This window comes from Anopheles maculipalpis, chromosome X (genome assembly GCF_943734695.1).
Source record: "Anopheles maculipalpis chromosome X, idAnoMacuDA_375_x, whole genome shotgun sequence".
Taxonomy (NCBI): domain Eukaryota; kingdom Metazoa; phylum Arthropoda; class Insecta; order Diptera; family Culicidae; genus Anopheles; species Anopheles maculipalpis.
The window spans coordinates 6623584-6640155 of record NC_064870.1 but is presented as its reverse complement, the minus strand read 5'-3'; the positions used below and the strand labels follow the sequence as shown (position 1 = coordinate 6640155).

At 45.2% G+C, this 16572-nt stretch overlaps 4 protein-coding genes across 4 annotated transcripts in view; 3 read left to right on the top strand and 1 right to left on the bottom strand.

Moving 5' to 3' along the window:
• Positions 1-16572, top strand: part of LOC126562065 (proton channel OtopLc-like) — a 187292-nt gene that overhangs the window by 153647 nt on the left and 17073 nt on the right. The window lies entirely within an intron of this gene.
• Positions 3508-6665, top strand: LOC126568738 (exostosin-2). The gene is made up of 2 exons (XM_050225263.1): positions 3508-4082; positions 4982-6665. Exons 1-2 carry the CDS (start codon positions 3508-3510, stop codon positions 6660-6662), a joined length of 2256 nt encoding a protein of 751 aa, XP_050081220.1. The 3' UTR covers positions 6663-6665.
• LOC126556241 (translation initiation factor eIF-2B subunit epsilon-like) lies at positions 10034-12134 on the bottom strand. Its single transcript, XM_050211470.1, has 2 exons — positions 12027-12134; positions 10034-11926 (listed from the first exon to the last, which is right to left on the bottom strand). Exons 1-2 carry the CDS (start codon positions 12129-12131, stop codon positions 10034-10036), a joined length of 1998 nt encoding a protein of 665 aa, XP_050067427.1. The 5' UTR covers positions 12132-12134.
• The window catches only part of LOC126560403 (BTB/POZ domain-containing protein KCTD5), a 121254-nt gene continuing 118657 nt past the window's right edge, over positions 13976-16572 (top strand). Inside the window, exons 1-2 of the mRNA XM_050216366.1 lie at positions 13976-14232; positions 14441-14896. Coding sequence (XP_050072323.1) covers positions 14014-14232; positions 14441-14890 — 669 coding nt within the window. The 5' untranslated portion in view covers positions 13976-14013 and the 3' untranslated portion in view covers positions 14891-14896. The remainder of the gene's footprint in view (positions 14233-14440; positions 14897-16572) is intronic.

Below are 16572 nucleotides of genomic sequence, written 5' to 3'. Positions count from 1 at the left end.
AAGACCCGCGAAAACCCACAGTACAAAAGTAAGTACATAGCCGGTGTTCCTCATTTTACCGAACCATGCTACCAACCAAGGCACGGTCGGTCCTAGAACACTGTGTCGGTGCAGTGATTCTTTTCCTCCACGCCCTCTAGATCGTCTCGCAAGCCCACTCAGCTCAGACTCAGGGACTTTGTGAGAAATTGCACAGTTTCCCAACAGTCAAGAAGAAGAAGAAGAAGAAAAGCACACACACGAGCATACAAAAAAAGCAGCAAACAAAAACAAAGAACTGCAAGGCAAACCAGGAAAAATCAAACAACTCGCGCACTCGATACGGCGAACGGCGAAGGATCGTGAGAATGTTGATGTTTGCGGTCCTGCGGCCATCTTGCTTGCGGGTGGCCACGTTCATGTAGAATGCATGAAAACATGGAACTACCGGTACCGGTTAGCGGTTGCTTCTTACGAAAAAAAATGAAGCTTTTCTCGCGTTTTTGTAGCATAATTTTTTGGCACAAGGCTGGTCCTTTAGTTCCTTGGGGCTGAGAAATGTATTTTATATCCCATTTTAGATCTGCAAATTTGATGCAAATCTTTAGTCTGTACATCATTCGTTTCGTTTCGATCGCTTATAACCATATTTTGTTTAAAATAATTTTCAAGAATTCCAATCTGCTGCTTCGGCGAGCGAAAAACTTTAATGATGCTGATCTTACGCCTTAAGTTATGCAATTCGATAACAATTGCCCGCTCAAAACACTGAACTATAGCAGTTGGTTGAGGATTGTCTTTGTTTCGATGTAGTTGAACGTTCTCATTGGTAGGATTATTTTCACTCCGTCTAACGTAGTTCAGTGAATCTTTGTGAATATTCATCTAAAAATCGAGTCTTTAAAATGGCTGACTGCAAGTTCTAGTCAGCATACGATCTCTTCAACTTTCTTCGCATCCTTTCTTTTTCTTCTTTACTCAAAAGCTCTCTTGGTCTACCATTACTGGCATCTTTGAGTTAGATTACTGAATACGGACGGATGGAAAACAAGGATAATAAGCTGAAACCAGTATTTGTTTTCTAAAACGTGTAAAGCTTAGGAGTTCGACAATACCGCGCAAGCCGTCATACATAAAACAAATTAAAAGAAATATAGCTTATGAATTATCTTTAAAAGCAATAAATCTCAAATTGATATTAGTAAAGCCCAAAAAAGGGCGGCCTCACCACCGACAATGGAGCCGAGGATCGAATCCCATTCGGACCGAGTCCTCGCAGTGAGGACTGACTATTCAACTACGTGGAATCAGCAAACTTAGTAAGCAGTTCGATGGCCGGTGTGCCCTACAAGGTTATGAAGCCAAGAAGAAGAAGAAGAAGAAGAAAGCCTCAAAAGTTTAATCTATATGGTTCCGGCGGTACAATCGTAGAGGTGACAACTGCGCCAGTCTTTACACGATGGCAGAACCCGGGGTTCTAATCCCATCCGGACCGCTCCTCCGTAGTGAAGGACTTACTATTCAACTACGTTGTATCAACAGATAGCCATAACAGATCGATAAGTTCTTCTTATATCCACAAAAGAATTAACAGGCCAAAAGACCCTCCATGTTTTTCCTTTTTTTATTGCGACAGGGACATATTGCTGCAATTTATTTTATGTACAAAAGAACTGTTCAATCAAATCATCAGCTGTCTTACTCCAGATGTGATAAACAGGACACAAACAAAAACATCAGCCCAGAAGACAAACTCCTGCTGGTTGTGGTCTTCTCATGATGCAAAGCTTAAAAACGTGATACTAAAAATAGTCGCTGCATATCTGGCGCAGCGGAACTTAGTGCAGAACAAGCGGCATTCGTGCACAGTGCGTCTACTTTGCTTGTTTGCTGTGATTCAAAGAACTTGAAGTTAGATAATTAGTGTTGCCTAAAGTAGATAATATCCGACCAAGATTTGAACTTGAACGTATTAGTGCGTTTGCTAATAGGAATTGTAAGCTCGTAGGTATGACTGACCATCAAGCGATGGATAAAGTCAAGTCATAGAAGCGCGAAATGGCAGGTGGAAATACCTTCGAAGTTGTAAACATAAATTATTTCGATGCAAAACACTGAGGATGAGGAATCATCATATTCTTCCAATTAATCTGCATATCAACAATTTGAAACGCTTCAGATATAATTATCTTCCTTTCTCGAATGGCTCTTCAAAAACAATTTTCATGTTCTCCTTCTTCTACCTTTGTCCGTATTGACGCATTTTTTTTCTCAGTGATTATCTGCATGTATTTTTCCATTTACATTGATTCTTCATTTCAAACTAGTCCATTCAGAGTAAGAAGGAATATGATCCAGATCAGATTTGACGCCAGTCGTGTCTATTGTAACCACCACCATCTGCAATCAATAATCCGATAAAGAACAGGTTCTTTATCACATTGCACCTAAGCAGGTTGGCACAAACTTCAAATTCGTATGCTTCTAATCTTCTAACGTCTAACGGTTTTGTTCAAATATTTATGTTCATCCATGCACCACCAGGGAGCGCTATAGGTGCAGGGGTTTCCAAATGAAGCTACTCATCACTAGGCGGCGCTAACACGAGAAGATGTTTTACGGTACAGTGTGTCTCAATCCAATTTGTTTTTTATCTCTCTACCTCAAGAAAACATGCATACTACACTGTGAGAAGAAGGGCCTTCTTCTCTCTGTGTTATATTTTAAGGTAGACCAGCACCAGGTTCAAAGTACCAAAGGTCACATCGGCTCTCCAATTTAGAGTATATCAAGGAAAACCTAAATTTTCTGTTCACATTCTGCAATCAGAATACAAAATCTGCCTAATGTGTGGTCACACGAGTGAATGGCATTTTTCTGTCAAAGACCCTTAGTGATAAATAAAACCCAAAAACAGTGGACAAAATTATCTCACGTCTAATAACCCCTTAACAGCCCTATAATGCACACAAACGTAGAAAATGCGCTTATCAGTAAATATTTTCCGCTTCTTCGACTGTTTTGTAGCACACTGTAAAACTACGTACGCATGGCGCCATCTACAACATGGCGCTTGGTCCGGAATTGTGAACGCTGCAGCATTGCTCTGCTATCACAACAGTATGATACGCGCTTTGGTGCGCAGGACGACTACGGTCTACTGTCAAACAGGGGTACGGGCCTCGAAAATGTTATCGAGAAAGGGTACAACGAACAACACGGTAAGCAATTAACAATAAAAAAAGACCAATAATTTTCGAACCACATGAATTCGAACTAATCCGCTAATATATCGTAGATCGAACGGTGTGCGTTTACCCTGTACTAGACGGTCCGGACCTAAGCGTTGGATCGTATGCCAAGGTCATCTGTTTCAAAGCACACCACCACATCACACGTAGGTTGCTGAGTAGAGGCAGGTACGGTGTGCAACTTCAGCATATTCTACTCACGTCCCGGCAGCATGAGGAAATGAGCAAATACGCTAAAACGTTCACGCAGTAAACGACAAAATCGCAACGTACCACGATGACCTTCCCGTCCAAGTACAGCTTCATCAAGCCGAAAGCGTTACTGTTGCTGCCCACACCGGTGAAGAAGCAACCAACTGCCAGATATCCGTACGTGGCGGTTGGTGGCATTGTGGTTCTGCTGCTGGTCATCATATGGCTTGCGGGTTTTCACGCCGGCCACGAAACGACCGTTGAGCGTTTGTCGCTCGATTTGGGCGACATACCACAGGTGGTGCTGGACAAGGAAGCGGAATTGGCACGTGCCCGCAACCGGAACTGCTCCTACTGGGACTGCTTCAATGTGTACCGGTGTGGACAGCGGGCGGCATCCACGCTCGACGAGGACGATGCGGACGGCGAACGGATATCGATCTACGTGTATCCGTTGAAGGAGTACCTGGACGCGGACAGTAGACGGCCAGCTGGGCAGCTAACGCGCGAATTCTATCGCATCGTGCAGACGATCGTTAACAGTCCGTACTATACGGCCAACCCAAACGAAGCGTGCCTGTTTGTGCCGACGCTGGACACACTGAACCAGAACCGGATCGATACGACACTGGTCGGGAAGGCACTGGCCTCACTGCCACAGTAAGTACTGGTAGCGCCTTTATTTTCTTCTGTCCCAATAATTTAACGGTTGTGTGTCATTTGGGATTTAAACCATCATCTCTACGACTAGCTTACCCGGGTATACCAGAAGGCCATAGAGATTTCAAAATTAAAATAACTATGGTCGTCGATTTTGGTTCTATCGATGAATTAACCATGAAGCGCATGTGTTTTATTTTTAATATCAACTTAGCAGGGATCATACGGGTGGTAGGAACAGAATTATTGAATGATCTATTGATTTTAGAATTTTTTGGTTTGATTGCTAAGGAATTTACAGCGCTACTAAACGAAAGCAAGTTTCACTCATCTGAAACATTCATTTCGAGTTACTCAAAATGTCTGATCTTGTGCTTTTCATACACGACACACTAAAATTGCACTGGTTGTTAAGAACTGTTCAAACTGCACTGGTTGTTAAGAACTGTTGTTTAGAACGGTTAAAACTCGTTTAAAAACATGTAAAAAGAGTGATGAAATAGTTAAAATAACGCAATAATAAAATAAATAGGATTTTGAATAATCGATTGACACTCAAGAATCGAAAAATAGCACCCAAAACATAATTAAAACGAAAGCACCCCTCTCATTCGCTACAAAAATTCAAATAATTCTATCAAATCACAGACGAATTGACAACAAAATTTCACGGCTGTAAAATATTGACAGAATTCTAGTTGCTCTAAGAAAAATTTCAGCTTGGAGTAAGACTTTCGTCCGTCTCGTCTGAGCTTTTGGATATTTGGGATCATCGCTCCAAAGAACTTTGAAAGATTTGACAATTTGATTTTGAAATCACTTGTAGTTCGCAGCCTTAAGGCCGGATGCGTACGTTTGAACCTTAATAACCGTTCCCTCTATATACTCTTCCCAAACAGCTGGGAAAACGGCGAAAACCATCTGATATTCAACTTCCTTGCCGGTACAAAGCCCGACTACAGCACGGTGCTGGATGTAAACACAGACCGTGCCATTATCGTGGGTGCCGGATTCGATAGCTGGACGTTCCGTACCGAGTTTGACGTGTCCGTGCCGGTGTACAGTGCTGCGCTCGAGCATTACCGGTGGCCGGTACCGTCACCTGACCGTTCCGTACTGCTGGTTGCCGCCCAGCTGAATCTCTTTCCACGCCAATTCCGCATCCTGCAGGAGCTAACGTACGACTATCCGAACGATATGTTGCTGCTGCAACGTTGCCCGTCCGCCACGGCAAAGGTGGACGAGATGCTGGTGGACATAACCGGACCAACCGGTGACGAACCGTCCCATCCGCCGGCCGGCAACATCCAGGACATCCGGTGTAACTTCCCGCACGGTAACGAACACGAGTATCCGTCCGTGCTGACAACCGGTACGTTCTGTCTGGTGGCACGTGGCGTACGGCTCGGTCAACCGATACTGCTCGAAGCGATGGCAGCCGGGTGCATACCGGTTGTGATGGCGGATAATTATGTGTTGCCGTTTGCCGATCTGCTCGATTGGGAGCTGCTCGCGATACGGTTGCACGAAACCAACCTGCACACGATCGTACCGCTACTGCGGGCCATTTCGCCCGAACGAATAGCCGAAATGCAAACGCAGATACGGTCGGTGTATCAACGCTACTTTGCAACGCTCGAACGGATCGTGCTGACCGTGCTGGAGCAACTGAACGATCGGATCTTCCCGCACCGTAGCCACACGTACCTGCACTGGAACGTTGGACCGGAGGCACGTGTCACACAGAATCCACTGTTCCTGCCGCTGATTGCACCGAAAGCGCAAGGTTTTACCGCCGTCATACTGACGTACGATCGGCTCGAAAGTCTTTACATACTCATCCAAAAACTCGCCACCGTACCTTCCCTCCAAAAGATGCTGGTCGTGTGGAACAATCAGCGAAAAGCGCCGCCTCATCCGTCACTGTTTCCCAAAATCGGTAAACCGTTCAAGATCATCCAAACGGCGGCGAATCGACTGTCGAACCGTTTTTACCCCTACGAGGAGATTGAAACCGAAGCAATCCTAACGATCGACGATGATATCGTGATGCTAACGGCGGATGAGCTTGACTTTGGATATGAGGTGTGGCGCGAATATCCGGACCGTATCGTTGGTTTTCCGAGCCGTACGCACGTGTGGGACAACAGTACCGGCCGTTGGCGGTACGAGTCCGAGTGGACGAATCAAATCTCGATGGTACTGACCGGGGCCGCCTTCCATCACAAGTACTGGAGCTATCTGTACACGCACGCGATGCCGGGCAACATCAAGGAATGGGTCGACGAGCACATGAACTGTGAGGACATTGCGATGAACTTTCTCGTTAGCAACATTACGAACAAACCGCCAATTAAGGTGGCACCGCGCAAAAAGTTCAAATGTCCCGAGTGTACGAACAACGAGATGCTGTCGGCCGACCTGAACCACATGACCGAACGGTCCGCGTGCATTAATAGGTTTGCGGAGATTTACGGCACGATGCCACTACGGACGGTTGAGTTTCGTGCCGATCCGGTACTGTTTAAGGATAATTTCCCGGAGAAGTTGAAGCGCTTCAACGACATTGGCAGTCTGTAAGAGGGGTGGTGCGAGGCTGTGGGGGAGCACCACAAACGGGAAGTTATTCATTTTAATCGCCATATTTGATAAGTATTAGGGCAGTGATTAAGGGATGGAGGATTTATTTATTTTTTAATTTTTTTTTGTATGTGTAAGCCTTTTGGCCAGTTCCTGAGCGTCGGCCATTCGACAATATTGTATAAATTTCTGATCATTTTATATATTTGTAGCAATATGTAAGGGAGATGTATAGATATAGAAGTAAAAAGAATGGGGTTTAGGATAAGGATAGTTTTGCGCCCTCGGACGAGAGTGTGACTAACATCTGATAATTAGTCATAGAAACACAGACAGTAAGTAATTAGGTTAAATAGAGATGAAGAGATTGGGTGGCCCGATAGTGATGAGATAATGGCGGCGTTCTTCATACGCCATGACCGGGATACAAATCCCTTACGGACTGTTCCCCCGTAACTATTCAAACTACGTGGTATCAACAACTCTAGTAAGACATTCGATGGCCGGCGTGGCCTTAGAATGTCGTTAAGCTAAAAAAGAAGAAGAGATATAGAGATAGAGAGAAGGGACACTAGGGACTACTCCACACAGCTTTCGTTTTAGTAGTAGATTTTAGACAAGCACACACACCACAATCTCCGTTCAGTGACTAATCTCGCTTATTTAGCGATCATTTTGCTACACTTTTCTCTGTGATTTTCAGCATCTTCGACAACCAACCATCCAACAAGCTGATTTACCGATCGCGGTGAGGATCCCATCACTTAATCCATGTACAAGAATTGTCGTCGGTGTGCTTGCCAGCCCCGGCTCTCTTGTGTGTTGGAGCTGTATGGTATCGTCTACAGCCATCGTCCACTTTTAAGGTGAGTTTTCTTGCACTTACTGCTCAACTTCTTTGTCTCTCGCTTCATCCCTGAGTTTCTGGCTACTGCATGGTTTGCATCACCGTTATAACGATGGTTGTAGCGGCTACTAAATCAAAAATACACTAACAAAAAGCTTTCCTGATGTAATTGTGAGTTTTCTGTAAGTGTAATAGGTGGGTAGATAAGTTGTAGTCCTGATGTATAGATTTTGGACAGTTTTGGCCAACTTTGAAAACACCCTTGTGTGAATTTGTAAGCTGTTCTGTTGATTAGACGATGAGTTATAGCGTTTTAAGTAGCGCAACTTCTAATATGGTGCAAAGCATGGATGGAAACGCATTTGGCGGGCTGATCCATAATTGTTTTTTTTTTTTAAATGTATTATTAAGTATGACGGCACGTCGCCTTATTGTTATAATAATTGATTTTTGATGGGTAAAAACACTGTTCAAACCAAAGATAACTTGTTAAGTCTTACCCGGACTCTGCACTATCACCCACAAACATTAAGTATTGGTTTTGAGGGTTTACAAGTGGTCGTAGTGGTCACTCAAAAGCAACTGTTTCGCCCGATTTTTTTTTTAAACGACATTGATGGAGATATCAGGTAGCTCTGGCGATATCTAAGGTTCTAGTGTATCATATGATTCGCGAACATTTGGACAAGCAAAAGCTTTGCGCAAAATGAGTGCTACGTGAGCCGCAATCGATCAGAAACGACGACGGCTGGTTTGAAGCTTTGCAGAACTACAAAAAAGCAGAAATTTTGTGTCGATATGTGACGATGGACGAACCAACAGGAATCCTGTTCGCAGACCAGAAAAGAATGCTGGCTCCCTCGTCGTAGCTCCCCCGTACTGAGGACTGACTATTCAACTACGCGGTATCAGCAAGTCTAGTAAGCCATTGGATGGTTGGCGTAATCAGAAGACCGTCAAGAAGTCGTTGAGCCAGGAAGAAGAAGCAACAAATTGAAACTGGTCAAAAAAATTAGTTTATCTTTGTCAACACCACCCACCCACCTGTTAATAGACAGTTCATCAAGGCCGATCTAAGAAAGGTATAAAATGAGCGATAGATTCTATCCCCAGTCTTCTGCTAAGCTTAACCGCAGGCCTGCCCAATAACGATTAAATTAGGATCAATGATGTGTGTATAGATCATATTAAATAACATCTATTTGCATACGGTGCAATGATTAACAAAGAAGTAGTTGTTAAACTTAGATGTGCTATTCGAAACGTTATAAATATATCACACTATATGGGAGACAAATATATCGGGAGATATTGGAGGTCCGGATTTCTGGCTTCATCTTAAGCAATACCATCTCGTAGTGTTTTGGTCTGCCGTTTTGTGTCTGGATAGGAATGTTATGCGGTTCCTCCTAGATCTACTCCCGGGGAGAAGACATACGCCTTCACTACAACGTTCACACTAGAGAGGATCATTCCATTTGCCGAAATGGCAACAATTAGGATTATCCTCTGCGTATCAAGCACTCCAAAGATGTGGCAAATCTCGCCTATCTTATGACATCGATGATGACTTTCCGAAATTGACAAACATTTCTTACTTCTGAACCTTACGCTGCGAATTGGGCTCATCTGATTTCAGACCAGGTGCTGGTCATGTCTCATCTCATTTGCTAGTGCAAGAAGGTTTAGACTGCTAATGAAAAGATTTTGATGCACAAGACAGTAGCTCAGGCAGATTTAACATCCTGTGACCGTGGGGCGAATTGAAGGCGTTCGGCGGACTTCAACTAACTATTTCTAGCTATTCAACTACACAGAGCATCAATTCAGGCTAGCATAGAATACGATTTATCATTAAGCGAAAGGACAATCGACAAACAAAATTCGATACCAATTACTGAGGAAGGTGGTACACCGGCCCTGCACTAGAATGACGTCGGTAAAAATGCTTTTAGAAATATTGAGAAAAAAAATTGAGAAGCTCCAAATGGTATTTGATCGAAGAGTGGGAATTGAGGAACACACATTTGTTGCTTATTTCATTTTCACAGCAACCTCCAGGGGCCTTCCATTATATTAGCTTCCCTTGACTTAGTTTACCCGTCGCTGGATAGCTAGCCCTGCGTACGAAGGGAGCCGTTCGTGTCGGGATTCAATACGCAATTTTGACGAAATTTCCATACGATTTTTTATTGTACTATACACATACAACAAATAGTTATTTTACCAAAGTGCCATATGCAGTGTGGCTTAGATGACTTTACAAGAAACTTTTTTTCTTTTGTACAATATTGAATTTATCTTTGTTTTATCGGAATTGTTAATTGCCGAATGCACTGTTTTTCGTTGGCAGTAGCTAATCAAAAATAAAGCGTGTACAAATGGGACAAAAATGTAACTCCAAAATTAAACCATACACGATTGGGGGCTCCCAACTGTTTAAACTTTGAAAGCTGTTGTAAATTATGTATCCACAATAAAATCCGGTGGCCTTTACCACGACCGAAAAAAAAAAGAAGGGATTTTAATCCTCCTCGTCCTCGTCCTCCTCCTCGCTGGATTCTTGCAACCATTGTACCAGCTTGGAAAGTATCGTTTTGAGCGCATTATCCTCCAACGCTTCGTACCATTCGATAATGGCTTCCTCACCGATCAGATCCTCCTCGTACAGATAGTGTACCAGTTGGGGCAGTTTCGCGCGCACCGTCTCGCTCGACGAGCACATGTCCTCGAACGCTCTCAGACAGTTTCTCATTGCTTCCCGGTCGCGTATATAATTGCGAAAGACAACCCCGAAATACTCGAGCAATCGTCGTAACGTACCGACCGTGTTCGTTGCGACACCGTCCTGCAGTAGCATGATCTGCAGTATTGCCTTCACGACGTAATAGTTCACCTCACACAACGCCATATTGTACGCGTACCGGGATGAGTTAATTTCCAGTATCAGATACTCCGCATTGGTACGTTCGGAGAATCCACGCTTGAGTGATTCTACCACCTCGGATAAGAAAATGTTTTCATCCTCAGGTACGGGGGATGCTGGGTTGCTGTCAGCCTCGTCATCCGATGGTTCGTATAAGGAGGGCGGATAACGCTCCGGAAGTGGTGCAATCATGATCGGTTGGTTCATTGCGGGCTGTCCTAGTTTTGTGTCCTCTTCGTCAGAATCGCTGTCTTCGTCGTCTACCACCGGTATCGTGTAAGCCCGGTCCGCTATCTTCTGTACTGGTGCGCCCCATTCATCCGCCGGTGGTTCATCCGCTTGCAGTAATAGTCCAGCCACGACTAGTCGGTCCGGTATCTCGACACCATCACCCAGCACCGTACCAGGGTTGATGGTACACCCTTCGCCTACCTTTACGCCCTCCCCCACAATACAGTGATTAAGCACGGTACCGTCCCCAACGATTGCTCCCTCCATCAGGAAACTGTTCACGATCCGACAGTTCCGTCCGATCTGACAACCGCGCCCCACAACCGATTGCCGTAGATACGTACCTTCGCGGATGTCACTCTCCTCGCCGACCACCAGATCACCGTCCAGCTCGCACGACCGGTTCAATCGTACATTCCCATGGCGGTAGATGTTGTTCCGGAAGTGTTTGTACTGTTGGCGAAACTCGCTAATCGCCGTATCCGGCACCATCGGATACAGCCAACGGTTAATCACATCCAAACTAACCAGCTGATAGCTCTGCCAGTTGTTAACCCGCATCGCGTACTCTTCCCTTGCCAGCTTCGCCACGTAGATGCGGCTGTTCAGAATTTCCTCGTTGATCAGTACGCCGCGCACGAAGTCATCCCGCGAAAGAAAGTCAAAGTTGTCCGCAAACAGTGGCAGCGCGGCCTGACTGCACACGGCAATCTGCGGATCGAGCAAACCGTGACACACCTCCACATCGCGATTGCCAAGAAACAGTTCCAGCGGCACCTCGAAATTACGCTCCTTTTCCTGTGCCGCTAGTCGCTGGTGGTAGAGTAGCCGGCGTGTTCTCGGTTCCATCGCTATCATCACCTCGTTCCCGGTACGCATCCTTCGCAAACCTTCCTTGTACACCACCGTCATCACTGCCCCGCGATCTAACTTCACCAGCCGCTTGTGCTCGTCGAGCAGGGCGGCAAGATCCGCATTCGTGACGCTGTCCACACCGAGCAACAACACATTGCCACGGATCGTGTTCCGGGCCTCCAGATCACGTATCGCCTCACCAATACTGCGACACGATTCCGAGCTCACGATCGAAACCTTCATGTGGATCGACCAGGTGCACCGGGCAGTCTGGCGCTCCTGTACGTAGCGCTTTACCTGTTCGATATGGTTGCAGCAGAACACTATCACCTCCTCCACTCCATTGCGGCTGAGCGACTCGAGGGTATACTCGATCAGAGGCACATTCGCTATCGGCAGCAGCGCCTACCACCAGGACCATAAAATGGCAATCGTAAATTCGCTTCATATGCCAAGTTTGCGTGGGGCCTGCCCTCACAGCTACCACCAAGGAATGTGTGCTTACCAATGGTTTCCTGCTCGTAAATGGTTGCAAATTATCATTGTGCGAATCGGCAATCACGATCGCTTGAAAAATTTCCTTATTTTCGACCGCCGTTGCTTTGCTCATGGTTGGAGAGAATGCACCTGCTTATTGTTAGTGTTTCACCGGGTCGGAAAGGTAATTCCGTACCGTGGACTTGCCGTATGTTGACTATAGCTTATTGCAAAGAGTGTATTACGGCGCCCCGTTCTGCATATGGGGGATTCTGCAATTAGAGTTGGCACGTGGGATTAGAATGATTCGACGATTCGAATCCTTAGGAAGAGTCGAATCGGATTGGAGCCTTATTGAAAAATTCGACCCGATTGGGACTCGATTCGGATTCGGATTCCTTGCCCTAGGAACATAATCTGACTTCTCAATATAGTGAGCAGATGCTTCTCACTACAGCGAGAAATGAGCTTTTGTTCCTAGGGTAGGGACTCGAAGATTCAAATCCACATTGGGATTCGCTTTTCCCAACACTAGTCTGCAATGCCATAAACCAGCTGTTCGGTGCACCCGCGAATCCGACGTGGTTGTTTTGGGTTTGGCATCATTTCCGAAATCTGCTGTCGTGTTTCAAAAATTAAAAAAATGGCTTTGAGCGTTTCATAGCATGCTAATTATTTCTTTTTAGCTTTGTTACCAAATACCAAACACCTATTTCTCTTTGTTTATATGTTACACAGAGCACTGTCAAACATTTCACGGGTCGTTTCGCCAGTTGCGGAAAGAAAACAAAATTTTGCTGCCCAACAGTTCAAAATGAGGACGAGCGGAAGTGCGTACGAAGTGAAAATAAACTATATTTTAACGAGAATTAATTTTTAACTGCGATTATTTTAAATTATTTATGCAATTTATGCGATTATTTAAAATCTACAAACTGTAAAAAAAACGTAACACCAGTCATCTATACACCTTGTTCGGCGTATCGTGCAAACATTTTGTAGATATTTTTTCCCCAATATTTTAACACAAATTTGTGGAACAAGAGAAAGTTTTATATTATTCAAACATGAAACTTTACCCACAGGGTCATTATTATTGTTTTTAAATATTTTTACACACTTTTCGCACATCTAAAAACCGCATCGAGCACTTGAACGTCGCTTTATAAACACACGCAGCTCCCAAACAGCGCCTTCCCAGCAGCAATCGGCGGACCCCGTTCGAGGAGAGCTTAGAAGGAGGTTGGACATTGTTTGTTTCCCGTCTGCTTAACCATCAATCAAACAAAAAAAAAAACGCAAACCGCACAACCAGCACAAAAACATCATCTCTCGCGGAAAAAAATCGTACAGGGTCGGCCCTTATTCGCATCACCACCACTGCCGCCGTTTGTTGACACCGTGGGGCATTTTGGTAAAAGTTGCTTTCTCGAATCGATCCCTCGTAAAACGACGTGCGAGGGCGCGCGAGGTGTACCACACTTTTGGGGTGATGGTGCCGTGCAAAAACGCATTGAAGCATTGAATTTTCCACTTCACGGATCGATGAAGAACGACCGAGCGTTTTAAGGTTCCGGAGTGCGCGTACCACGCAAAACGGAAGCTAGAAGCGAACGGGGGCAAAATCAACCATAACTAAACAGTGCCTGTGTGTGTTTGTGTGTGCGCGGCGGAGGTCCAAAAGACAAGCGAAGCGACCATAGAAAAAAACGGTCATTTCCGGAGGATTTTAGTAAGCTAGCTTGCGGGATAACATATCAACTTGCTTACCTGTGGATCGTAGAATCCCCGGGTGCACCGATTTACAGGTAAGATAGTTTACTGTGAAGGGTTTTAGCTTGTTTGGTGCGGCCTGTTTTTTAAAAAACAAAACACTTGTTCGTATCCCATTTTTCTTAGCGTGCTGTCGGTACTGTGGCCTGATTCGGGCTTGCAACACACAATCAACCACGACAGTCTCACTAGCGCTGCACCACACTCATACGCCGGCAAACAATCAACCTGCGCTTCTCGGCATGGCAACGGTCAATCTGAACCCAAACGGGTGTCCGGTGGGTGGCACGAATGTGGTCGGCTCGAGCAACTCCATCCACTCGATACAGGGGAAAGATCAGTGGGTAAAGCTAAACGTTGGCGGCACCTGCTTTCTCACCACCAAAACGACCCTCTCCCGCGATCCAAACTCCTTCCTATCGCGGCTCATCCAAGAGGACAGCGACCTCATTTCCGATCGGGTAAGTAACACAGTCCAGTAAGTCGTTTCACCATCCGCGGTACTTAATCGCAGATGGTTATTAAAATGGATTTGCAGAATAGATAGAGAATTCGATCTAATTATTTTAGATAGCCGATTATGACTATATTTTGAAATGTAGTTAGATGAAATGAAAGAATTACGAGTTGTGCAGCACACATACTTATCCATATCCTTCCCCTTTCCAGGATGAAACGGGCGCATATCTGATTGACCGCGATCCACGGTACTTTGCACCGGTGCTGAACTACCTGCGCCACGGTAAGCTCGTGTTGGACGACGGCCTGTCTGAGGAGGGCGTCCTAGAGGAGGCCGAATTCTACAACGTGACGCATCTGATCGGTCTGCTGAAGGATAACATTGCACGGCGCGAGCAGCGACCGGCGGCGGATAAGAAGCGTGTCTACCGGGTGCTACAGTGCCAGGAGAACGAGCTAACGCAGATGGTATCGACCATGTCGGACGGGTGGCGGTTCGAGCAGCTAATCAATATCGGCACCCAGTACAACTACGGCACGGAGGAGAATGCCGAGTTTCTTTGCGTCGTGTCGAAGGAGTGCGCCAACACGCTGATTGGACGCGAGGTAGAATCGAACGATCGGGCCAAGGTGCTGCAGCAGAAGGGTTCGCGTATGTAAGGTGCCGTATTGTAGGTTTGAACGTGTGTGCTTGTGAGTGCGCGCACATCGGAAACGCGCATAGCACATTATAGATAGAAATTATTAATCACTCTCCACTCCTCACTAAACGGAATGGGCGGAAGCGAACGGACTATTTGTACGCACCGGTGCGATAAACTGGAGGGACAAATATTATTAGCAATGTAGAATGTTTAAAGTCAGTTTTGAACTCGAACGTGGATATAGAAACGGTTTAAAGAGAATGAGAGAGATGAGAGAGAGAGAGAGAGAGAGAGAGAGAGAGAGAGAGAGAGCAGAAGATCAGATACGTTACAATCGTTGCAGTATTGAAATGCCACATTGTTAAGCATACGGTTGCAACCCGGCTTTAAATATGTGTATTGTCTGCTCGTGTTCGCTGCAGAATAGTAGGTTGATTTAGATCGAACTGCTTTTGGAAAGAAGCACAAACAAGATAGAAAAATGAGACTCTAGCAACACATACGTGTGATACACGACGATATGCTAAATCTAACCCTATCCTCACACACACACGCACACACAATTACACATACACTTAGGAATCGTTCTAGTGTTGTGCGTAATGCTTAAGAAGAATCATTGATATGAATCTTAATTGATCTTAAACTCCTGTCAATCAAATCAAGCATCGATTCCCAAAAGATTCGTTTCTTCGGATTCTTTGGAATAGAGAACCGACCGACCCGTACCCGTTGTCGATCCCGCAACCCGTAGGTGCAGAAAGATTCATGCTGTTTCATGATTCTGAGTCAGATTCACCCAACACTAGATCGTTCGTCCAGAAAAATGTTTGAATCGAACCAAACCACAGGACACACACACACACACACACACACACACACACACACACACACACACACACACACACAACGGTGCTGCTGCAGCAGCAATGCATCGCGTATGCTGATAAACGTGGCCGCGATTATAGCCACGTGTATAGGTAAGAAAACGGAATGGAAAACTCGGTTTTAGCTTTAAGTTTTAGCACATAAGTAACCGTCGTATTTCGCCGTCATGCAGTATACCCACTCTCAATCACATACGACATACTACAGAGATAGAAGCACTACAGTCAAGTGGAGGTGCATAACACGTGTGTTAGATTTTATAACCGGTCGACGGTGTCGCTATTGTCTAACTTAGGGCTTTCCCAACATCCTGGCCAAAGCAAAAAAAAAAAAAAAATTAATAGGTAAACAAAACCGTGAAACGCTTGCAAAAACAAAAAGACATATTAACGGGGTATGTGTGTGTGTGCGTGTTATGAGGAGCATATGTGTACGGCTCAACTCCTCCTTGATGATACTGTATAGTAATATCAATAGTCATAGTAATACATCGGATGCATGTGGCAGTTAGTACAACTAGCGCCGAATCGCCCCCCCCCCCCCCGAAACCAGGTGCAACCGAGACTCTTCTCAACCTCCCATACACATACACAGAAACACACCCCGCCAAGCAGACAGAATTCGAAATTTAGTATATTTGGAGACTGTTTAGTAGAAACAGTACAGGACTAAAAAAGAAAAAGACAAAACACGGAAACAGCAAAGCCACTTTCCTAGATTGCTATTCACGAAACACGCGTGAGGAATAAAGACCGCTAAATGGTGCGTTAACGGGTGCGTACTGCTACATCCTCATTGTTTTTTTTTGTT